This window comes from Nomascus leucogenys, chromosome 6, assembly GCF_006542625.1.
Source record: "Nomascus leucogenys isolate Asia chromosome 6, Asia_NLE_v1, whole genome shotgun sequence".
Classification (NCBI taxonomy): Eukaryota; Metazoa; Chordata; class Mammalia; order Primates; family Hylobatidae; genus Nomascus; species Nomascus leucogenys.
In genome coordinates, this window is record NC_044386.1 from 59,651,190 (window position 1) to 59,676,529 (window position 25,340).

At 38.7% G+C, this 25,340-nt stretch overlaps 1 protein-coding gene across 5 annotated transcripts in view; it reads right to left on the reverse strand.

The window, feature by feature from the left end:
* Window positions 1-25,340, reverse strand: part of MGA (MAX dimerization protein MGA) — a 111,301-nt gene that overhangs the window by 28,798 nt on the left and 57,163 nt on the right. For 3 of the 5 annotated variants that reach the window (XM_030814263.1, XM_030814260.1, XM_030814261.1), the window contains exons 10-14: window positions 14,348-14,574; window positions 12,070-12,255; window positions 6,725-6,797; window positions 4,610-5,127; window positions 1,113-1,410 (exon numbers count right to left, since the gene is read on the reverse strand). In XM_030814263.1, the coding sequence (XP_030670123.1) occupies window positions 1,113-1,410; window positions 4,610-5,127; window positions 6,725-6,797; window positions 12,070-12,255; window positions 14,348-14,574 (1,302 nt within the window). The remainder of the gene's footprint in view (window positions 1-1,112; window positions 1,411-4,609; window positions 5,128-6,724; window positions 6,798-12,069; window positions 12,256-14,347; window positions 14,575-25,340) is intronic. The other 2 variants (XM_030814264.1, XM_030814262.1) reach the window with 1 other exon arrangement.

Consider the following 25,340-nt stretch of genomic DNA (forward strand, 5'->3'; position numbering starts at 1 on the left):
AGTGCAGTGGCACGATTTCGGATTACTGCAACCTCTGCCTCCCGGGTTCAAGTGATTCTCCTGCCTCAGCCTCCCGAGTAGCTGGGACTACAGGCGCATGCCACCACTCCTGGCTAATTTTTGTATTTTTAGTAGAGATGGGGTTTCACCATGTTCGCCAAGATGGTCTCTATCTCTTGACCTCGTGATCCGCCCACCTTGGCCTCCCAAAGTGCTGGGATTACAGGCGTGAGCCACTGCGCCCGGCCAAAATAGGTTCTTTTTAAGGCAAACAATAAATATCTTCTATCTTCACACAACTCTAACCATTCAGCCAGAGATTTCAATTGATACTCTTACTTAACATTCCTAACAGATTTGAAACAACAAGAAGAGGAATTCAATAAACCAACTATAGATACTCTCAATGCTAAAACACAAATGCTTCAAAAAGGTAATTTATTACAGACTTCAGCATTTAAATGTTAAGGAAAAGAGAGATTTTCATTCATAGAACAGAGATGAATGGAATAAATCAACACTTCCAAAATTGTATTTATAGGAGCTTTCCACTTTAAGCCTATACTACTTATACCACTAGCTTTTGCTAGCTCCTTGGTTTCATAAGTTTAAGAAATATCAACAGAAGCATTTACATAGCACCAGCAAGAGTTCAACAAGATGCCAAAAACACCAGTCCTCATAGGAAAATAGTAAACTATTTTTAATTTAGTAAAATATTTTAGTAAATAATTTAGTATAATAGTAAACTATTTTTAAATGTCTTCCCTTTTTAGAAACAAAATTAAAATCCTAAGTCTTTTCTACATTAATAACAACCAGTCTAAAAACCTTAAAAATAACTGTAAAACTTGCCTTCAGGTCACTGTTATTAAAAAATAAAAAATATATATAAAACAAAGAAAATAACCATAAAACAACTCAATTCATCTAATATTGCAGGTTATCAGAAGTTAACCCCAAACAATCAAAAATCCAGGCAAGACAGACAACAAGAATAAGAATAATGCCAAAATACATATTTCTCTAATTTTTACAACCTCCATACCTGTACCCACTGTCCCATCACCAAGTCATAGGCCTTTCCAAACCATATGTACACCCCAACTTACCAATTGGCCGTTTTGCTGGGACAAACGCCTTCAGATTCTTCCCAGGGCGATTTGTTGCAGTGCCAGAGGAGGATGCCATTTTGGAATTGGATGTTGAAGGCAACAGGGTACGTGGTTTCCTGGATGCAGCCACCTTGGCATTGGATGCTACCTTGGAGATGACAGTACTGAGGGTTGAGAGGTCCAGGACTGAGGGTCGCAACCTGCCTGTGATATAAGCAGCTAGCCTATTGGCTGGATGCAATGCCCCCATCTGTCCCAATAGCAACTTAGCCTGCGGGTAACTCTTACCATTAACCTGAAACAAGTGGCAAAGAGAAATTCTGTAAAGATAAAATTCTCTTGCTAACTCCTCTCCCTTGACAGGGGCTTCATTTTTACAAGTTTTCATAAGTCTATTTTTCAGATTTAAAAGGGAAAAAGAAGTAGACTTTTTCCATTTAGAATAATCTGAGTAATCAGGAGGTAGAAAAATGCTGTCATCTGATATTCTGAACTAATCTCATCTCCTTCATATTGTAGTTTGAAAATAGAGAATCAGAAACTCAACATTTCTGCATCCTAGTTATGTGAAAGTTACCATGAAATCCAAACAACTAGAATTATCCAACTGTTTTCCTTGTAAATAAGCCATTCTGGTTAAGCTATTAACCTCATCAGCAAAAATGAGTGTCCCACAGAATCTCTCTGATAAGACCAGAGAGACATAATGAAGCTCTCACACAAGGGTCCTTTCAAGCATCCTTCATATTTGAAAAATTTAAGTGAAATCTACTTTAAGTTATAAGACAATCATTGTTCCAATAACCTAAGCCACAATTACCTCACAGTTTCTCATTTTCAAAAAGCCTAGCTTTGAAAATACTATTTTCATCTCTTGGATAAAACATGGGTTCAAACTGAATGTTGGTAGAAACTCATTCTTATTCTAGACATAATTAACTAAACAGTCAGACGAAAGTGAACCAACAAATGAAGTAAAGATCCCCTCTGCTGCCTGAGTTTATCAGACTGCCCATCATGGGTACCAGCACAGTTGTTTTTTGTGGGGATTGATTTCTTTTCTTTTCCTTTTTTTAAAGAAAGAAAACAAAAACTTCCCAAGTCTCTACCCATGTTCTCTAGGTCATATTGCCAGGCAACTCTAGAGAAGATAACCTTTTCTGTACTTCCTTTTCACCATTTAAAAATCGGGGGTTGGGGGAGATGGAGTGACGTAGAATCTACTCTCTAATAGGGAACTGATGAGGAGACTAGCTACAGCAAGCAACTCCATCTTCAGAGACACAAAATTACTCTTTGCTACTTTGGTTAAATTGTGATTATTCCCACAGAGATCAAGAATATCTCTGCCTTGAGTTTGGTACAAAGAATGTGATCATTCCCTCTGAAAGTAAACTTTACTGTAACTTTTCAGGCTTATGGAAATAGATCAGATACCCCTCCCGGATCCCTTGGGACTGCGCTGAAGCCTACTCTGTAGCTTCCCCAAAGTTTACAAAGTTTACAGTTGCCTGACTGCTTATGCAGACACATTCTATGGTGGCCTTGTGAGTCCTGGGCAGAAGAGAACAGAAAATTTCCATGCTTGTATTTTAGGGAGTCTGGTCTCACTAGAAATTGTATCAAGCAAACCTCTGTTTTCAAAGTGTCAATCAATAAATAAGGTAGAGAAAATACTGTCCTCCTCATCAAAAGTGTAAGAAATATCAACAGAAGCATTTACATAGCATGCACAACAGTAAACTGCAATAAAAAGTTTTTTAATTAAGTAGATCAATCATATTAATATTATTTTCTCTTTTGAGATGGAGTCTTGCTCTGTCGCCCAGGCTGGAATGCAGTGGCGCGATCTCGGCTCACTGCAACCTCTGCCTCCCGGGTTCAGGCGATTCTCCTGCCTCAGCCTCCTAGCTGGGATTACAGGCACACGCCACCATGCCCGGCTAATTTTTGTATTTTTAGTAGAGATGGGGTTTCACCACATTGGTCAGGCTGGTCTTGAACTCCTGACCTCATGATCTACCCGCCTTCACCTCCCAAAGTGCTGGGATTACAGGCGTGAACCACCAAGCCCAGCCTACATCAATCATATTATTAATGGAGAAGTCCTTAGTGACTTAGAAGCAGCCAATCTAATGAAAGTCAAGTTAACCTTGCAATAATATCAGACACTTCCACACATTTGCTACTCTAATATAAAAGTGCTTTTTTTTTTTGAGACACTCTCCCTCTGTTGCCCAAGCTGGAATACAGTGGCACGATCTCAGCTCACTGCAACCTCCACTTCTCAGGTTCAAATGATTCTCCTGCCTCAGCCTCCCAAGAAGCTGGGATTACAGGCGCACGCCACCACGCCAGGCTCACTTTTTTATTTTTAGTAGAAATGAGGTTTTGCCATGTCGGCCAGGCTAGTCTCAAACTCCTTGCCTCAGGTGATCCACTGCCTCGGCTTCCCAAAGTGCTGGGATTACAGGCGTGAGCCACTGCGCTCAGCTAGAAAAACCTTTTTTGAATATGACATTAACTCAGAATGTCTCTTTTCAAATTTTCTATATGCTAATATGATTTTACTAATACAACCTGTGTGAATTACTAAATATCAAGGATAAAGGTATTTGTCCTACAACAATTACACTGACAAAACCCCTACGAATCAAATAAAGAAAAAATATAATTAAGTAAATATGGCTCAATTTTTACTCTTGTATTTAAATAACACCTTACTAAATTAAAATGTTCAGCCATGCATGGTGGCTCACCCCTGTAATCCTAGCAATTTGGGAGGCCAAGGTGGGTGGATCACCTGATCTCAGAAGTTTAAGACCAGCCTGGACAACATGGTGAAACCCCGTCTCTACTTAAAAAAACAAACCAACAACAAAAAAAAACGCACACAAACACAAAATTAGCCAGGTGTGGTGTCACATGCCTGTAATCCCAGCTACTTGGGAGGCTGAGACACAAAGAATCGCTTGAACCCAGGAGGCAGAGGTTGCTGTGAGCCAAGATTGCGCTAAATAAATAATAAATAAAAATTTTTAAAATTTTTCCCAAGTTTCTAAACATATATTGCCTATCTTTAAGTCAATTTCATCTTCCCCTTACAGCTACCGTTCTAACCATGGTTTTGTTTTGAAACCTATCTGCTAATAATAAATTCCAAGAGCTAGACTGAATCCCTGATTATCCTTGCTTTATTGTCAAAGTATCACTAGAGCCCACAGGCAAAAAAGTTTATGAAGAGCAACTTTCTGGGAAGATTAGAAAGAAAATTAAAACTAATACAAGGCTCTACGTTTCTGTTTAAATATGACAAAAATTCACTCTAGATATGCATCTAAACTAGGCCTATTACAAAAAGAGATAATAATTTTGTCACCCAGTTCCCAGGAAATGTCAAAATAAAGGATATCGGGACCATAACGGGCTCTGAAAAATCATGATACTACCTAGGTATACAAAGGTGCTATACCCAGATTAAAGATAATTCTCACCTGGATAAGCCCAGATGTACTTGAACTGGGTTTACGTTTATAGGCCACAAGCTTCCCTGCAGGAGAAAGCCCTGCATAAAAAGGCAGACCTTTGCCTCCATGTAATCTCTCCCTCACTGAATCCAGGGCATCTGTCTGCACAGGAGAGATATCCTCCATTTTCCCAGGGGACAATGGACCATCAGGAGTCTCTGATCCAGATTTCTCAGCCATATCATCTTGGTCTTGACATGATGGCATAGAGATTTTCACACGAGAAGAATAAACAGGAGGGTTCTTCTCACCCCGGCTCTTTCGCTGAGAAGCCAACTCAATGATGAAGCTGCCCACCTTAAGTGATTGTGGCATGCTGCTATTGATGTGCTGGGATAAGATGCTCAAAATCTTGTTCCGATCTTCCTCCCAGTTGCAGTCTGAGATGATCTCAATCAGTTTGGTGGGACCACCAGGTGACCTCTGATGCATATAAGAAGTAGAAGAGGATTCCCCTTCATTGCAGGAAGACTTCCAGCTCTTTTCTGATGAAAAATAATAATAAAAAATAAAAAATTGAAAGATTATTTCTGCATCACAACATTTTGTATGAAACTCTGAAAAAAACTGTCACATTCTCATGTTCTTTCACAGTAGTAACTTAAAATGTATTAACTTTCACAATTTGGGAGTTTTCCAGGAAGAAAAAGTTCCAGAAAATAAGATTACAATAGTCCTCATTATCCTGCTGCCTGGGCTCTAACAGGGAGTTCCCTTAACACTGCTCTAAATGCCACAATTATTACATTAGAGTTAGCTTGCAAACAAACCATGACCTATAACCAAGGTTAAGCTTCATTGGTATAGGCTACTATTTTGCTGTACATACAGGCAAAGTGAAACTACTTGCAAGATGCTTTGAAACATGCAAAGATTAGAGTCAATCCAAAAGAACAGCAAGAAAAGTAGTATTCTGATTTTTTTTTTTTTTTTTTTTTTTTTGAGACGGAGTCTAGCTCTGTCGCCGGGCTGGAGTGCAGTGGCGTGATAGCTCACTGCAACCTCTGCCTCCCAGGTTCAAGTGATTCTCCTGCCTCAGCCTCCCGAGTAGCTGAGACTACAGGCGCGTGCCACCATGCCCAGCTAATTTTTCTATTTTTAGTAGAGACAGGGTTTCACCATGTTGGCCAGGATGGTCTTGGATCTCTTGACCTCATGATCCGCCTGCCTCGGCTTCCCAAAGTGCTGGGATTACAGGTGTGAGCCACTGCGCCCAGCTGTAGTATTCTGATTTTAAGTGCACTCTACCTCTAATTTCTACTGCAAATGCTTCTGAATTACTTCTGTGCTTCTAGATATGATTGCTCCATTTCTACACTGTATGCAGATCACTCAACTCCCCAAAGTATTCTTTCCATGGCAACATGTTGACTAGACATGTATTTCACTAGACTCCTGGATTTCTTTAGCACAGCTTCCCAGTGAGTGTACTGGTATGTCAAGGGCCCCCATAATCCTCTCAGGATGCTCACACTCTCAGGCAGGTTCCCTCCACCCTAGCAGCCTCCTCCACTTACCTCAATGTGCTATAGAAACATTATAATTATTTGTATGTACCATGAGGTTTTTTAAGAAGTTAGGAAGCCCTGCTGCTTAAGTGTCAGAAGTCTCAGGAAGCATAACCAAAAACAAATTGGTAACCACCTGACCACTATCTGTCATCAAAGTAATTCTGACAGTAGCCTCTGCCGGTTAAATCACAGTCATATTCCTTCCTTTCTCCTTCTAGATTTCCCCAGAGGTGGAAGTGATGGAGGACCAAAGCCTAATGATGCCAATATTACTGGGGTTTGGAAAGAGGTTAAAAAAAAACTCACTGACCTCATCCTAAATGTCTCTTGCAACAACATGCTTTATCAACATGAATGAATTTTCTTTTATTTTTGAGAGCAGGAGTGTTAACAGACCAAATAATGGGAAAAAAAAAAAAAACTTTTACTTATTGTCCCTGTTTTTGGCATAAGTTTGAAACAGGGTAGGCAGACATATTCTGAATTGATGGTTTGGGTTTTCTCCCATTATTACTATAATCTAGACCTAAATAATTTTTATCAAATGTTAAGATTTAGTTTTCATTCTGACCTTGTAATTTATCAGAATCATCCTCCAAGTCACAGGTGAGTTGTTTTAAGGGCTGCTGTTCAGAATCAGGTTCCTGAAGGAGACAGTAACACAGAAATACTTTAACTTAACATATATTCAATACCTACAGAAACTTGGACACAAGCATTAAATCTCTCACAAAAGTTTAAATCATTAGAATGATTGAAATGTCAACAGCTTCAATCCACATGCACATCTACATTACTATCATATAAAACCCTGGGCAAAAACACGTAGTTTTGCTCCCTAATGTCCTTGATAATGACTGAGTCATCAAGAAAAAAATTCACATTGTACCTTATAGTAAAGAGGGAAACAAATTTACTGTTAAATGAAACAAACTACAGTTATTCAGAATATTCACCAATTGAGGCCAGTCTCGGTGGCTCATGCCTGTAATCCCAACATTCTGAGAGGCCAAGGTGGGAGGATCACTTGAGCCCAGGAGTTCAAAACCAACATGGCAAAACCCCATCTATACAAAAAATACAAAAGCTTAGCCCCAAATGGTGGCACACACCTATAGTCCCAGTTAGTTGGGAGGCTGAGACAGAAGGATCGCTTGAGCTGAAGGTTGCAGTGAGCCGAGACCGAGCCACTGCACTTCAGCCTGGGTGACAGAGGGAGACCCTATCTCGAAAAAAGAAAAAAGAAAAGAAGAGAAGAGAAGAGAAGAGAAGAGAAGAGAAGAGAAGAGAAGAGAAAAAAGAGAAAAGAGAAGAAAAGAAAAAAAAGAAAAGAAAAGAAAAAATTTGCCAATGTGGAAAGATGGGCAACCTAATAATTACAGATAAATTAATAAAACCAGAATTTTTAAAAATTACTCCAGGATCAGAAAGAATAATACTTTTTAATTTATCAAATCCTCTATTAACAGGCATTCTACCTTCAATTTCTCATTAGTAAGGACAATAGTGCACTGAACAGCTATATATATATGCGTCTGTTTGAGTAAACACACATACACGCACATATCTTTGTGCCTTCATGCTATGTATACTTACAATTTAGGGTCAAAAAGATATGCACATTTAAACTTTTTTGTTTTTGTCATTAACAAATTGCTGTTTAAAAGAAAAGTGCTGATTTATACCTTTAGTGGTTTTCTGGGGAGTCACCACTGATGTTGAGGTGGCAGTACAAGTGAAGGTGGAGCCCCTAGCCATCAGCTGAACCATGGAAAGGGAAGAGGTGTAGCCTAACTACAAGGGTAACTGGAATCAGAACTTATTCTTTAAATTATCTGTGAATGTGTGCCTCAGTTTCTCATATAATCCTCCATAGGTTGGAAAGACCGCCACCTAGACTCTTTTATCATTCCACTTTCACTAATCAGGAGAGACTGCCCTCTTTCCTTAGTTGCAATTTTTTTTTAAGTCAAAGCAAGTTAAGAAAGTAGAGGAATAGGCTGGATATTGTGGCTCACGCCTGTAATCCAGCACTTTGGGAGGCCGAGGTGGGTGGACCACCTGAGGTCAGGAGTTCAAGACCAGCCTGGCCAACATGGTAAAACCACGTCTCCACTAAAGCATAGAAATTAGCCGGGCATGGTGGCACCCGCCTGTAATGACAGCTACTCGGAAGGCTGAGACGGGAAAATCACTTGAACCCCAGAGATGGTGGTTGCAGTAAACCGAGATAGCGCCACTGCACTCCAGCCTGGGTGGCTGAGCGAGACTCCATCTTTTAAAAAAAAAAAAAAGAAAAGTAGAGGAATAAAAAAATGGCTACTCCACAGACAGAACAGCCCTTAGTTCCAATTTTTAAAATCCTAGGAAAGGAGTCTGAATAGTTCATCTTGGATCGGACACCAGCCTTTGACCCAGAACACTATTGCCAAAGAGGCAAGAGCTGTAGGATAATGGCAGTTTCCATTTAATCTATGTAGTTAATGTATTAATAGCAGATTTTGGTCTGGGCAGATAATAACGAAAGCTAGTGTTTACAGGGTACTTAAAATGTACCAGGCACATGTTGACCTAAGCATTTTACATATATGTAGAATGCCTCCCTAGACAGGCCACAGAGGATAAACAGCACATTTAAATGAAGGACTAAAATACCTCCTACCTCACAGTAAGTAAGTGTTCACTTGGTTATCTAAAAATTTATCAGATCTTGCATTAGCAGAGGATATAACCATCTAGATAGCATTATGGTGGCTCAAGTAAATGACAGATTGAGTCTTTCAGGTGTCACAAGATATAGTAAGGATAACAGGCCAGGCACAGTGGCTCACGTGGGTAATCCCAGCACTTTGGGAGGCGGAGGCGGGCGGATCATGAGGTCAGGAGATTGAGACCATCCTGGCTAACACAGTGAAACCCAGTGTCTACTAAAAAATACAAAAAATTAGCTGGGCGTGGTGGTGGGCACCTGTAGTCCCAGCTACTCAGGAGGCTGAGGCAGGAGAACGATGTGAACCGGGAGGCGGAGCCTGCAGTGAGCTGAGGTTGTGCCACTGCACTCCAGCCTGGGGGACAGAGCGAGACTTCGTCTCAAGAAAAAAAAAAAGGATAACAAAATGGATTTGGAGGGCTTTTCCTTTAAAATAAATAAATGAAGACAACTTTGGTGTCAAGTATACTTAGTCTTAAATCCTGGCTCCACTGCTTGCTAGCAATATAACTTAGGCCTTATTGCCTCATGTGTGCAATGGGGATAATACTACCAACCTCATATGGTTAAATAAGGTAGTATATGTAATTGCACAGCACACTGGCACACTACCTGACATATGGTAAACAGTAGCAGGATCAAATGGGAGAATGTATAATTGCCCAGTGGCAGTAAGACAAGAAACTCTTATTAGTGTTTTTACTTCTCAAATGTCCTGCTTCCCCACATGTTTAAGGATGCCTAATCCCATTTCTTAAAATTGAGAAAATGATCTTATTAACCAAGTTTCAGTAAGTACTGGAATCAAATGGCATAGTGTGTAATTAGGATTATATGCTATGAATAACTTTACTTTGAAAAACTAATTTCTTGTGTCTTTATTCATAAAAGTTTATCCTTCTTAAAAATTCATTCATGGGTATTTTAAAGAAACTGGAGACTAGGGAGTCCCTAAAAGCCAGACCTACCTCCTGAAAGCTGGGAAAACAGAAGTTTTTTTATCCAAAATGATGTAACAAAGTAAAAGTAGTATATTAACTACTTTAAAAACTTGATGCTTTTTCTGTCTTTCCTTCTACCTCATTGAGTTTATTTTAAAGAGTTTTTATTAAAATATTTAAAAATATGAGAGAAATTATTTTAAAATATACTAAAAAGGCAATTAAAATTTTCTCTGCATAGATACATAATGTTTATGCTACTAGCTTAACTATATAATTTTTTAATATAGGTAACAAAGTTTTTATCATGAGATCTGAAGTTAGAACTTATAATTAAAGTGGTCATTAATAATGCTAATGTTAATGATTTTAAATATTATTTATAGGTTCTAAATGATATATAATTTACATTTTTAAATTACTGTCATCCTTATTCTGTTTTAAAATACAGGAGCTTTTAAGAAGAATTGGCATTAACGCTGCCCTTAAGAATGCTTTTCATCCTTAATTTTCCAGGGAATGAAAAATGCAGGATAGAAAATTGGTTGGATGTCCTTTGTTTTTTGCTCTTCACTTAAAGATAACATTATTCTCTTTATCTCTGCAAAATAATCACAAATACATGACTTATAACATAGTTTCTTCTTTTCACAGCCTCAGCGTTTACTTGCCTGGTAACAGCATCGGAATAGTACAGATTCTGGAAGTACATTTAATGCTCGAATTGCTGCAACTATTGGCTTCTTAGAACACTAAACCAGGAGGGATTTACTTTGAATATTATCAGTTGCAGCAAAGACTTACTACACAAGATTATGCAAAGCATATAAGGGACTAAAAGAGGAAGTGTTTTAGAATGGGAAGACATATTTTGTCTTTATTGTGTGCATGTATGTCTTTATTATACTGAAAAAAGCTGTCATTCAAACCTGATTTATTTGAGATAGAAGGGCATGTTTTCCTCTCCTCTTGATAATTCATAGAAATTGAACCAGTTTTCTTGTGTTTGCTTGAACAACTGTGTAAATCATACAGGATTTTGTTGGTACAGGGTGCATATTTGAAAACTATTCCCTTATTATTGAGTTAACTTTCTTGATAACCACTGCATAGTTACATTTTTCTTTTTTTTTTTTTTTTTTTTTTTGAGATGAAGTTTTGCTCTTGTTGCCCAGGCTGGAGTGCAGTGATGTGGTCTCAGCTCAGTGCAACCTTGGCCTCCTGGGTTCAAGGGATTCTCCTGCCTCAGCCTCCCGAATAGCTGGGATTACAGGTGACCACCACCACGCCCAGCTAATTTTTTGTATTTTTACTAGGGATGGGGTTTCACCATGTTGGCCAGGCTAGTCTTAATCAGCCCACCTCGGCCTCCCAAAGTGCTGGGTGCAAATGTGGCCGGGTGCAGTGGCTCATGCCTATAATCCAAGCACTTATGGAGGCCAAGGCGGGTGAATCATCAGAGGTCAGGAGTTCGAGACCAGCCTGGACAACATAGTGGAACCCCGTCTCTACTAAAAATACAAAAAATTAGCCAGACGTGGTGGCAGGCACCTGCAATCCCAGCTACCCAGGAGGCTGAGGCAGGAGAATCGCTTATACCCAGGAGGCAGAGGTTGCACTGAGCCGAGACCACACCATTGCACTCCAGCCTGGGCAACAAGAGCAAAACTCTATCTCAAAATAAATAAATAAATAAAAGATTATTATAACAAAAAAAAAGAAAAGAAAAAGAAAGAATAATATATATATATATATTTTGAAACAGAGTCTCACTCTGTCATCCAGGCTGGAGTAAAGTGGCATGATAGCAGCTCACTGCAACCTCCAACCTCCACCTCCCAAGTTCAAGCAATTCTCGTTCCTCAGCACCCCAGGTAGCTGGGATTACAGGCATGCGGCACCAGGCCCAGCTAACTTTTTTTTTTTTTTTTTTTTTTTGTATTTTTAGTAAAGATAGGGTTTCACCATGTTGGCCAGGCTAGTCTCAAACTCCTGGGCTCAACTGATCCACCTGCCTCAGCGTCCCAAAGTGCTGGGATTAGAGACATGAGCCACGGCACCCAACCAAGAAAGAATACTTGTAATAACCCTAAGGGACATATCATACAATAGGTACAGAGAGAAATAAACTGTTACACATGTCATGTATGACTTCTCTGCCCTGTAGGATAATTAGATTAATTATTATTCTGATAGTAATGCAAATCTTAATACCAAAAACAGGGAATTAGAAGTTAAAAAGAAATTATGCAACAAGAAACTCACCTTTGCATTATTATGGTTCTCAGGGCTAGAATGACATGAACTCTGCTGCTGAAATGATGGAGATGGGGAGGAGGAGGAAGATGGTTGTCTCTGGTCCTCTTTTTTTCGCTCATATACTCGAACTCGAGCACAAGTCATCATACTTTCAAAGTACAAGTAGACTGGATCTTTGTCCTCTTCCCGAATCTGTAAATTTCATACAACAAAATATTCCATACAGTGGGAAAAACTCCCCTAGACTCCAAAACAAAACAAATGCTAATTCTTTTTTTGTATTACAATAGTCGAAATTTTTTAATGCAAACTTTAAAATCAAACAGCACAAGTACAGTTCATATGTGCCCAATCTTAGGGCAGTCAGAAAGGATCCAGTTCTCTATCAGGAAATTTCAGACCATACCAGAGCAGTGCATTTCAAATTATCTACGGTGAAGGACACATTGTTAATTATCAGTCCATCACAGACTGATACTTTAGTAAATACAATCAATTACTAGAAAAACTAAAAACATGTAAAATACAAGGTTTTTAAATATTAGATTCAGTCTACTCAACTTGCTGTAGAGATTTCTAAATATTTACTCTTATTTTCTATCCAGTTGACCCCTGAACAACACAGGTTTGAACTGTGTAGGTCCACTCACATATGGATTTTCTTCCACCTCTGTCATCAAGACAGTAAAATCAACCCTTCCTCTTCCTCCTCAGACTACTCTATGTGAAGATAGTGAGTATGAAGACCTTTATGATGATCCACTATTGAATAGTAACATTTTCTTTCCCTTATTATTTTCTTAGTAACATTTTCTTTTCTATAGCTCACTTTATTGCAAGAATATAATATATACTACATGTAACATAAAAATATGTGTTGACTGGCCGGGCGCGGTGGCTCACGCTTGTAATCCCAGCACTTTGGGAGGCCGAGGCGGGCGGATCACGAGGTCAGGAGATCGAGACCACGGTGAAACCCCGTCTCTACTAAAAATACAAAAAAATTAGCCGGGCGTGGTGGCAGGCGCCTGTAGTCCCAGCTACTCGGAGAGGCTGAGGCAGGAGAATGGCGTGAACCCGGGAGGCGGAGCTTGCAGTGAGCCGAGATCGCGCCACTGCACTCCAGCCTGGGTGACAGAGCGAGACTCCGTCTCAAAAAAAAAAAAAAAAAAAAAAAAAAAAAAAAAAAAAATATGTGTTGACTGTTTATGTTATTGGTAAGGCTTCTAGTCAACAGTACACTATTAAGAGTTTGATTTTGGGGGAGTTGAAAAATTATAAGCAGAATTTTGACTGCGTGGAGATCAGCGGCCCTAACCCTTGCCTTTTTCAGGTTTTGTTGTGGTTGTTTTTAAGATGGAGTCTTGCTCTGTCATCCAGGCTGGAATGCAGTGGAGCAATCCTGGCTCACCACAACCTCCGCCTCCCAGGTTCAAGCAATTCTCCTGCCTCAGCCTCCCGAGTAGCTGGGATTATAGGCATGAGCTACCACGCCTGGCTAATTTTTCCTATTTTTAGTAGAGGCGGGGTTTCACTATGTTGGCCAGGCTGGTGTCGAACTCCTGACCTCAGATGATCCACCCGCCTCAGCCTCCCAAAGTGCTGGGATTACAAGCGTGAGCCACCGCACCCGGCCTACCCTTGCCTATTTCATCACAGACCAGAAACAGTTTTATACTATAATAGCTCTGCTACAGCGAACATATTCAGTAGCATCGTAGTATAGGATTTTTCTTCAATCTAACGGACTAGGAGGACACATGGATTTGAAGGTAAGACTTGCTTAAGCCATTAACACAATGAATAACTTCCTACTTTTACCTACCAGTCTTCACAGTCATATTATATCAACTGTTACTTTAAATCTTAAACTTTACTGATATTATTGTGCATTTTTAAATTTGCTTTTAAAAGCTTTTAAAAGCTTTTTCCTAATGTTTTTCTACTAATAATATATACGGCTTATATTGATTACTAATATTCTACAATACAGGAGTAGTATCTTTAAAAAACTTTTTTCAAGCCATGTAAAAAAGCCCATGTTTCTATGATCTTCTTGAAGAGAAGATGGCTATTTTTTAAAATTACTACCACTCATTTCTACTTTTAAGACATTTTTAAAGTGCCAGCACTAAACTGATTAAACCAGAAAGGAAGATGTCTTATAAACATACTACTGAAAGCAAAATGATTCACAAAATATCAACCAAAAATCTGGTTGAAACACACCATCTTTACACATGACTTTGGTAACTTGTAATAAAAGATTAAATTCCAGACTTACCACAGGATTGGGTTTGGGAGTATATGACCGTGCAGATTTAATTCCAGTGAGCAGTTTGCCCTTCACAGTAGGAGATAAAACTTCTGGCTGAGGCAATAACAATGGTTTCATAGGCTCAATGACAGAAGGCGTGGGGATATAAACTGGTTCTGGATCTACTTCACCTTCTACTTTTACCCATAATGGGTAATGTCGAACAGGCTGTTCAGGCTCTGTTTCACATATAGCTTAACAAAAAAGAAGAGTAAGGTTTTAGGTACTTTTGGCAACAAAAGATCAATACTGAGGCACTGCCAAAACAAAATATGCTCCCTCACAAAAGGGAGTAACTCGCTAAAATAATCAACTAGACGACCCCCCAAGGGCATTTAGTTGTATTCATATACTTTAATTTATTCATCTTTAAATATTTATTGAACACCAGCTATCAACCAGATACTGTTTTAGGCATTAGAATGAACACAGCTATGAATAAAACAAAGTTCTTGCCCTCAGAGTTTAAAATCCAGTAGGGGAAGACAAACCCATAAATATATAATATCAAGTAATGGTAAGCCATGTAGAAAAACACAGCAAGGTAATTAAGGAATGAAGAATTAAAAGGGAGATGCCATTATATTTAGCAGGGTCAGAGAAGATCTTACTGAAAAAATACATTTTTTTTTTTTTTTTAAACAGAGTCTTGTTCTGTCACCCAGGGTGGAGTGCAGTGGTGCGATCTTGGCTCATGGCAACCTGTGCCTCCCAGGTTCAGGAGATTCTCATGCCTCAGCCACTTGAGTAGCTGGGATTACAGGCATATGCCACCACACCTGGCTAATTTTTATATTTTTAGTAGAGATGGAGTTTTGTCATGTTGGCCAGGCTGGTCTCGAACTCCTGGCCTCAAGTGATCCACCCAACCTTGGCCTCCCAAAGTGCCAGACTACAGTTGTGAGCCACCGTGCCTAGTCAAAAAGATAACTTTTAACCACATTTCCTAAATAATAACAACAAACATTTACTGAACCTTACTATTTAATAGTTGTGAGCATTGTTCTAAGCACCTGTGCTAAGCACTTCATGTGTTTTAACTTCAACACCTCTTGAGGTAGATGTCATTACCATGGTACAGAAGCTGAGGTGCAGGGATGTCCAATCAGTAAGAGGCAGACCCAGAATTAAATTCTGTCTATCTGGCTCCAGAGACCAAGCTGTCACTACTGCATTCTAATGACAAATTGTAATCAAAAGACAACCTGAACTCAGTACAGGAGTAAAAACACTTATAATCAGTATAGACGCAACAAAACCCAACTGAGGTAAAATCACACTATCAAGAAGTTCTGTATACCATTCCACAATTTATATCGAACTGTCATGTTATAGACCAATATACGCATTTTTACTTGTTAATAAATAATCCCCAAAAAATGTGCACAAAGGAAAACATGCATTGATTACTTCACCAAATTAAAAAGATCTAGGTTAAGAGGCTCCCGGGTTTACTTATTTTTTTTAAGAGTACAAGTCTCACTCTGTTGCCCAGGCAGTGGCACAATCATGGCTCACTGTAGCCTCCTGGCTAAAGTGATCTTCCTGTCTCAGGCTCCCAAGTAGCTAGGTCTACAGGTACATGCCACCATGCCTGGATAGGTCTTTAAAAAAAATTTTTAGGTCTTTAAAAAAAGGTTTAGTTGTTAAGAGTTGATTAAAGGTAATATAAAGAAAAAAAATTTTTTTTTTAGAGACCAGGTCTCACTATGTTACCCAGACCTGTTTTGAACTCCTGCTTATGCAATCCTGCGGCCTCAGCCTCCTGAGTCACTGGAATTACAGGCATGAGCCACTACGCCCAGCACTACTGGTTTTATTCTTTAAGTAAACTGTCCATTCCCATAAAGCAGCCGTAGTGAAGCAAGTGTATTTCTGCATTTTAATGGTCAGTCCTCACAGAGGACATGTAGCTGGTTCAAAGCCAAAGACCCAAAACTTTTCACCTAGAGTCACATGAAATATGACTGAGTGGCATTCATACTTAATTCAAATACTTACTTCAATTAATCTTTCATGACAAAGCAGAATCTAAGCTGCTACCTGATTTTCATAAGTAGCATATTTGCTCTGAACATTAATAACAACTGGTAAAGAACACCTTTGTCTAAGGGGCTCCTGAGGTAAATATACGGGCACAACCACAAAATTTGAATAAAGGTTTAAAAATTTAAAAGGGAGTGGGAGGTGGGGACAACAAAGCTAGAAAGTGATTGAGTCAATTAGCCAGCTGCAGTCTCTGTCAACTACCTTTTAAAATGTAGCTCCTTTATAACATAATTCACCAATGTTTCTGGGTTGTTTTTTATTTTGAGACAGAACTTGAGACTCTGTCACCCAGGTTGGAGTGCACTGGCACCATCATGGCTCTCCATAGCCCTGGCCTCCCTGACTCAAGAGATCATCTCACTGCCTCATCTTACAGCTGAGACTATAAGCACACACCACTTTGCTAATTTTTTAATTTTAACTTTTTTGTAGAGATGGCACAAAGGTTTCTAGACACCAATATTCATTTATGCATTCAAATATCTGAATTTCTACTACGCATCAGACTTTGCAGATACAACAATGAATAAAACTGACAAAAATCCTTGCTCTCAGGTAGCTTTTGGGGGGAAGTAAGATGAGACAGGCAATATGACGAATAAGGAAAATGTGTTGGAATATGGTTAGGTGCTTAAGAGAAAAAAGAGGAAAGGAAATAGGTAGCATGTGTAGTAAGTATGTACAAGTATGTCTTTTGAGGCTTGCCCTCCCAGTGAAGGTGGTATTAAGGGGTTCTACCACACATTTAATAAAAACTTTCTTGTTCAGTGTAGCTAATTATTTTATACACATATTAATTATAAGACAAAAACAAAAGCGCCTTTAGGGCAAGCAAGACGTCTTGGACTTCTATCAATAATCTTTTAAGGATTTTCTAAGCCTCCATAAACTAAGCATTATACTAAGCAAAGGTCCCTTTTCATCTTTTCCTTTTGAAATAATAGCTACAAAATACACAGTACAGTACTTCAAAAAAAAAAAAAAAACTCTTAAGATACCAAGAATGATTATTCATATTTCTCTTAATCTCTCACAGGAAATCAAAGACAATTTTAAAATTTCAACTGTGAATAAGTAGGAAATGGTTAATCTGTCACCAGAATGGGAAAAAATGAGAAATGGAGCTTCCAATAAATAGGGGAGTTCATAAAAGGAGTTGACTGAGAGGGGTAGAGTTCAGTTCTGTTTATGACATGTTTTAAATTGGAAGGACAGCAACATACTAAAAATAGGGTAGGGAACCAGGTGCAATAGCTCACACCTACAATCCCAATACAGATGCCAAGGTGGGAGGATCTCTTGAGGCCAGGAGTCCAAAACCAGCCTGGGCAACATAGCAAGACCCTGTCTCTACAGAATATAAAAAGCTTTAGCTGGGCATGGTGGCATGCACCTGTGGTCCTAGCTACTCCAGAGGCTAAGACGGAAGGATCGCTTGAGCCAGGGAGATCAAGGATACAGTTAGCTATGATCAAGACATAGCACTCCAGCCTGGGTGACAGAGCAAGACCCTCTCTCTCAAAAATACATGTAAATAAATAAAATAGCATGGGAATTAAAAATCAGGACCATCATTGGCAGAGACTAGTAGAACTGAAGCCATGAAAACAGACTCCCCACAAAGGCAAGAACAAAATACTGATCCCTCACACTCACTGGCCCACTGTTCACTTGATTCCTTTACACAGCCTGGGATCCAAGATACAGCACCTCTTTATTCCCCCTTATAATGACACTAGAGATTCTCCTACTCTTTCCCTGAAACTCAGGAAAAAAAAGAACAACACTCAGCAGGAATAGGTGGAATTAAGGGGAGAAGCTGAGTAGCACACATTCATTGACAGGAGCCAAGAATAGAAATCAGTTTTAACAAAGAAATGGTCTCCTCATTTCTACTGAAATGCCTCCTAATATATATTACCTTCCCCAAGTCCCCTAGCTTTATCACTCTGTCTTCTGGCTTCTCAGTAAGCCTTTTGTTCATGACACTTAAAACATTACAGGAATTTAGTTACTTGTGGGACTTAAAATTACAATAAATATGTATCTTTTCACCACATACCTGTTTTATCAAATTGACAGTAACCTCTTAGAGAGATGGATTTGTTTTAATTGCCTATATTCTACCTCCTCACTCCTAGCAGTGTCCACAGTAGTTGCACCATAAATGAATAACATTACGCTTAGAAGACCTACAAGAACTGCCATGCTGATACAGCACACTAACACACCACGCTCCTTTTCCTCTGACTTCTGTAGGCATTTTGAATCTCTTTATAATGAAATGTAACATTTATAAAGAAATGTACATAAACAATATACTCAATACATATTAAGAACTATACATCCATGTAAACACCATACAAGAAATAGAACAGTGCTATCAATTCCAGAACCCTTTCTCAATCACAATCCCTCCCCTTCCTATAAAAAAGGCACTTAAATGATAGCTACCTCTTTGCTTTCCTTTTTTGAATGTCAAAGTATAACACCTAAATATCATACCTTAATTTTGCCTACTTTAGGCCGGGCACAGTGGCTCACGCCTGTAATCCCAGCACTTTGGGAGGCCAAGGCACGCAGATCACGAGGTCAGCAGATCGAGACCATCTTGGCTAACATGGTGAAACCCTGTTTCTACTAAAAATACAAAAAATTAGCCGGATGCGGTGGCAGGTGCCTGTAGTCCCAGCTACTTGGGAGGCTGAGGCAGGAGAACAGTGTGAATCCGGGAGGCGGAGCTTGCAGTGAGCTGAGATCGCACCACTGCACTCCAGCCTGGGCGACAGAGCGAGACTCCGTCTCAAAAAAAAAAAATTGCCTACTTTAAAAGTTTATATTAATGGAATCAAAGATATATTCTTTTACCTGGCATTTTTCCCCTTCAATATTATATTTGTAAAATTCATCTATGCTGAAACACAAAGTTGTAATTCATTTATTTTCACTGTGGTATTTCACTGAATATTCATACTACTGTTTATTCTTCTATTGTTATTACACATTTGGGGTTGTTTTCAGGTTTTAGATACTGTGAGAATCATGTAAATATTCTTATATAATGCAGTTCTGCTTGTTATTCTAGAGTCAAACTGCTAGATCAAGGGCTATGAATCTTCAACTTTAGTAGATACTGCCAAACTATATTCCAAAGTGGTTACACCTATTTATTTCCCTGTCAGCAGTGTAGGAGATTTCCCATTGTTCACTGTCTTTATCAATAGTCGGTATTAGCTGAGGTTTGTAATGATAACCATTCTGGAAGGCGTCTAGTAGAATCTCACCATGGATTTAATTTGGATTTCCCCAATTACAAATGAGCTGTTCAACATTCCACTTTATGAAATGCTTCTGAAACTCTTGCTCATTTTTTCTACAGGAGTGTTTATTATTAATTTGTAGACACCTTTATATATTTCAGATATAGGTCCTTAGATATTACAAATATCTGCTTTTATTTTATTTATTTTTGAGACAGAGTCTCATTCTATCTCCCAGGCTGGAGTGCAGAGGCACAATCTCAGCTCACTGCAACCTCCATCTCCCAGGTTCAAGCAATTTTTGTGCCTCGGCCTCCCAAGTAGCTGGGATTAGAGGCACACCCTATCACACCTGGCTAATTTTTGTATTTTTAGTAGAGATAGGGTTTCACGATGTTGGCCAGGCTGGTCTCAAATTCCTGACAACAAGTAATCCACCCACCTCAGCCTCCCAAAGTGCTGGAATCACAGGCGTGAGCCACCGTGCCCAGCCCCTGAATTTCTTATTTTAAAGTTGTCAAATGGCTTGATCTTTTTGCCAAGAATTGGTTTTCTTCTGTCATGTTTAAGAAAGTTTTTCCTAATATGAGATCCTGTATACATTTGCCTGTATCTTCTAAATGCTGTATTGTTTAGTCATTGAAAATTAGGTGTATAATGTACCTACAAATTATTTCCATGTATGGTGTGAGAAACGAATAAAGTTTCTGTTTTTCCCATATGGATGTACAATAACCCTATCACGATTTGGTGAAAAGATCATTCTTTCTTTATTTCTTTGCCACTTGTGTCAAATCGAGTCCATTTATGTTTGAATCTGTTTACAGTATTCTTTTATTTTATTTTGAGACAGTCTCACTTTGTCGCCCAGTGCAACAGTGCGATCTCGGCTCACTGCAACCTCAGCTTGCTGGGTTCAAGAGATTCTCGTGCCTCAGCCTCCCGAGTAGCTGGGATTACAGGCGCACACCACCACGCCCAGCTAATTTTTTGTATTTTTAGTAGAGACGGGGTTTCGCCATGTTGCACAGGCTGGTTTCGAACTCCTGAGCTCAGGCAATCTGCCCACCTCGGCCTCCCAAAGTGCTAGGATTACAGGTGTAAGCCATCGCGTCTGGCCTTAGTTTTTATTTTTGAGACAACGTCTCACTCTGTTACCCAGGCTGGAGTGCAGTGGCGCTATCACAGCTCACTGCAGGCTCAACCTCCTGGCCATACTTTTGCCTCAGCCTACTGCACAGCTGGGACAACAGGCCTGAGCCACCATGCCATCAGCCAAAATTTTTTTTATTTTTAGTAGAGACGGAAGTATTGCTATGTTGCTCAGGCAGGTCTCGAACTCCTGGGCTCAAGCGATCCTCCTGCCTTGGCCCCACAAAGTGCTGGGATGACACGGCATGAGTCACAGCACCCAGCCTGTAGCCTCTCTATTCTGTTCTACTTGTCTATTCATTTTATGACAAGCCAGTATCACCCATATTACATGTGGTAATTTTGTAACTCTTGACATACAATAAAATCCTTCCATTCTGCCACTGTTCTTCAAGATTGACCTGGTTATTTCTAGGTTCTTTGCATTTCCATATAAATTATAAGTTCTGCTTTTCATGTTTCACATAAAAAGCTGTCAGAGTTTTGATTAGGACTGAAATAAGATTACAGATGAAAGTGAGAAGCAGCATTTTTCCGAGGTTCACTTGCTAAGAGTTATTTTTTAAATAAAAAATGTTGAATTTTTATCAATTTAACCATATTCATTAATTCATTAATATCATAAATGATCTCATTTAATGTTATACAACAAATTACATACATATTCATATCTAAATCAAATTTCTACCCCTAATCACTAATACGTATTTTATACATATGGACATATTTACTAATTACAACATATGATGTCACCATAATTTAGAACATTAATTTTTTTTTTTTTGAGACAGGGTCTCACTCCTCTGTCACCCAGACAGGAGATGCAGTGGCATAATTTCAGTTCACTGCAACCTCTGCCTCCCAGGCTCAAGTGATCCCCCCACCTCAGCCCCCCAAGTAGCTCGGACTACAGGTGCATGCCACCACACCAGGCTAATTTTTTGTATTTTTGGTAGAGATAGGGTTTTGCCATGTTGCCCAGGCTGGTCATGAACTCCTGAGCTCAGATGATTCACCAGTCTCGGCCTCCCGAAGTGCTGAGATTACAGGCATGAGCCACCGCGCGTGGCCAGGTACATTCTTTATCAAAGTTGTTTGGACTATTCTAAGTCCTTTGTTTTTCATAAAAATTTTAGAAACTTGCCAATTTCTATCCCCCAGAAGCCTGTTAGGATTTTGACTGGAATAGCATCAGCAGATCTATAGGCCAATTTGTGAAAAGTATCTTACCAAGAGTGTCTTCTGATAAATGAAAACAATATATTTTTCCATTTATTTAGGCCTCTTAAAATCACTCTCAGCAATGTCTTAGTTTTTAGTATACAGGTTTTAGGCATCTTTTATCAAAGTTATCCTTAAGTGTCTCTTCTCTTTGGATGCTATTTTAAATGGTATTTTTTAAATCTCAATTTATCTCAATTTCCAATTGTTCATTGCTTATATGTATAAATATGTTGCATACTGATCATGTATGCTGCAACCTCATTAAACTGACTTACAGCTCTAGTAGCTTATTTTGTAGATTCCCTAGGATTTTCCTATCCACGAATAAAGCCAATTTTTACTTCTTTCTTTCCAATCTGGATACCTCTCTCTTTATCATGCCTTACTGCACTGGGGCTACGACCTCCTGTGTATAACGTTAAACAGAAGTGGTAAAAGTGGGCATTCTTCCTCATTCCCAGTCTTTGGGAGAGAACAATAAGTCTTTAACATTAATATGTCAATTGTAATATTTTTCAAAGATTCTTTTATCCAGTTAGAAATTCCTTGCTATTCCTAGTGTGCTGAGAATTTTTACCAGAAATGAATTTTGTCAGTCTTTCAAAAATATCTCTTAATCAGGTGGAGTTTGAACACACGAGAAATTTATCACTGCCACCTCAACCAAAACTGGCATCAGCAATGTAAAAATCCCAAAACATCTTATTGATGCTCACTTCAAGAAGCAGTTGCAGAAGCCCAGACACCAGGAAGGTGAGATCTCTGACACAGAAAAAGAGAACTACAAGACTACAGAGCAGTGCAAGATTGATCAGTAAGCTGTGGACTCACAAATTGCACGAAAAATCAAAGCCATTCCTCAGCTCCAGGGCTACCTGCGATTTGTGTTTGCCCTGATGAATGGAAGTTATCCTCACAAATTGGTGTTTTAAATTTCTTAAGAATCTAATTAAATAATACTATATATATGTATCTATACTACATATACACTACATATATCAAGATATCTATCTATATATAGTGAGATAGATAGATACATCTTGAGATGATAAATGTTGAATTTTTATCAATTTAACCATATTAATTCATTATCATAAATGATCTCATTTAATCTGTTATATGGCAAATTCCATAAATATTCATATCTAAATCAAATTTCTATCCCTAATATGTATTTTATACATATGGACATATTTACTAACTACAACATATGATGTCACTGTAATTTAGAACATTAATTTTTTCTTTTTTTTGAGACAGGGTCTCACTCTGTCACCCAGACTGGTCTTTTTTTAAGTCCATTGTAATGGCAAAGTATACTGATTGATTTTTCAAATGTTAAACAAATCCCACACTTCTAGGATACACCCCACTTAGTCATGATGTAGTATCCTTTAAATATAATGTTGGATTTGAGTTGCTAAACTAAATTTAGAAATTTTACATCTATGTTCATAAGGGTTATCAGTCTACAGTTGTCTTGTAAAGTCTTCTTATGGATTGAATATCAGGGTAAAGCTGGTCTCATAAGATGACACCATTTTATGGAAGACTGTATCAAATGGGATTTAGTCTTTAATGTTTTATAGAATTCAACAGTGAAGCAACTCAGACCACAATTATTATTGCAGGGTTCTCCACTACAAGTTCAATTCTCTAATAAGTATAAGGCAAGCAGTCATCTATTTCTTCTTGAGTGAGTTTTGTAGCTTGTGTCTTTTAAAGAGTTCTTCTATTTCATCTGAGTTGTCCAATTTACTGACATAAAGTTGTTCATAATATTGCCATGTCATCCTTTCGATGTCTGTACTGAAGTCGCCTTTCATTCCTAATAATGGTAATTAGTATGTTCTCTTTATTCCTCAGTCTGGCTACAAGTATCAATTTTATTGATTTTTTTCTTTATATTGTTAATTTATAGGTATATTAAGTGGGCTCAGAAAACAGAAATGACAAGTTTTATTCTTTCCCTTGGTACTACCCACAACAGTTAGGCACAGTACCTCTGCACAGCCAGCAGTATTTTTTGACAAACCAAAGGATAAGCAGGTGATAAAAGTAAAGGCCACTGGGTCTACAATAAGGAGGCAGAATTAAAATTTCAGAAATTGTACAAGACAGAAAAAGCATGAGGACTTGGCAGTCCCCTACAACTCACTTAGTATCTTTATGACCTTGAAGAACAAGTCACTAAGCACTCAATTAGCTCATTTCTAAAATGGAGAATGAAGCCTCCTTATCATATAAGGTTGCAGGTTTAAATGATAGAACCCTCATAGAGTGCTATGCGTAAGAGTGTCCAATAATGTTACCCATCTTTTTTTCAGCAATGGATTGAACCATTACAAAAAAATTTTTAAGTCTGTTACAATGACAAAAAAAAGTATTAAATGTCAAGATTTTATGCATTGAGAACACTTTTTATTTATATATTAACTATATAATAAAAACACACAAAAAATTAAAACTGTGCTAAAGAATATAAAAAGAAACAAGTCTTCCATCATACCTAGTGTTGCAGTGACAACACTTTTAACCATTTATGTTTATTTTTAGTGGTTAGACTCATTCTAAATAAAATGCTTATACCTCAACTTCATAACTTACTTTTTTTACCCTCAGTTTCCACCTATCTTTTTGCAAAACATACTAAAGGATTGCATCTTTTCCAGTTTTTATATTTTTTTCTTTGTCCATTTTTGGTATCAGCAACATGTTTGCCTCTAAGAACTCTTTCCTATTTCTACTCCTTTTACATACCAGTTGTTAACAAAAATATCATCCCTCCTTTTTCTTTTTTTTTTGATACGGAGTCTTGCTTTGTCCCCCAGGCTGGAGTGCAGTGGCACAATCTCAGCTCACTGCAAGCTCCGCCTCCCGGGTTCACGCCATTCTCCTGCCTCAGCCTCACAAGTAGCTGGGACTACAGGTGCCCACCACCACGCCTGGCTTTTTTTTTTTTGTATTTTTGGTAGAGACGGAGTTTCACCATGTTACCCAGGACGGTCTCAATCTCCTGACCTCGTGATCTGCCTGCCTCAGCCTCCCAAAGTGCTGGGATTACAGGCATGAGCCACCATGCCCGGCTATCCCTCCTTTTTCGTCCTTCCCTAACAGCACAAGAAAACTGATGGCTCCTAGATAGGGAATAGCAAGCTTTGCTTTTGATAATGAACTGTACCAGTAAGAAAACAAAAAAATACTTTGGTAACTGGCTATTGGAGTTTAATTATAGTCAAGGATAGGACACAAGATGAAGACAATAATCAAAAAGC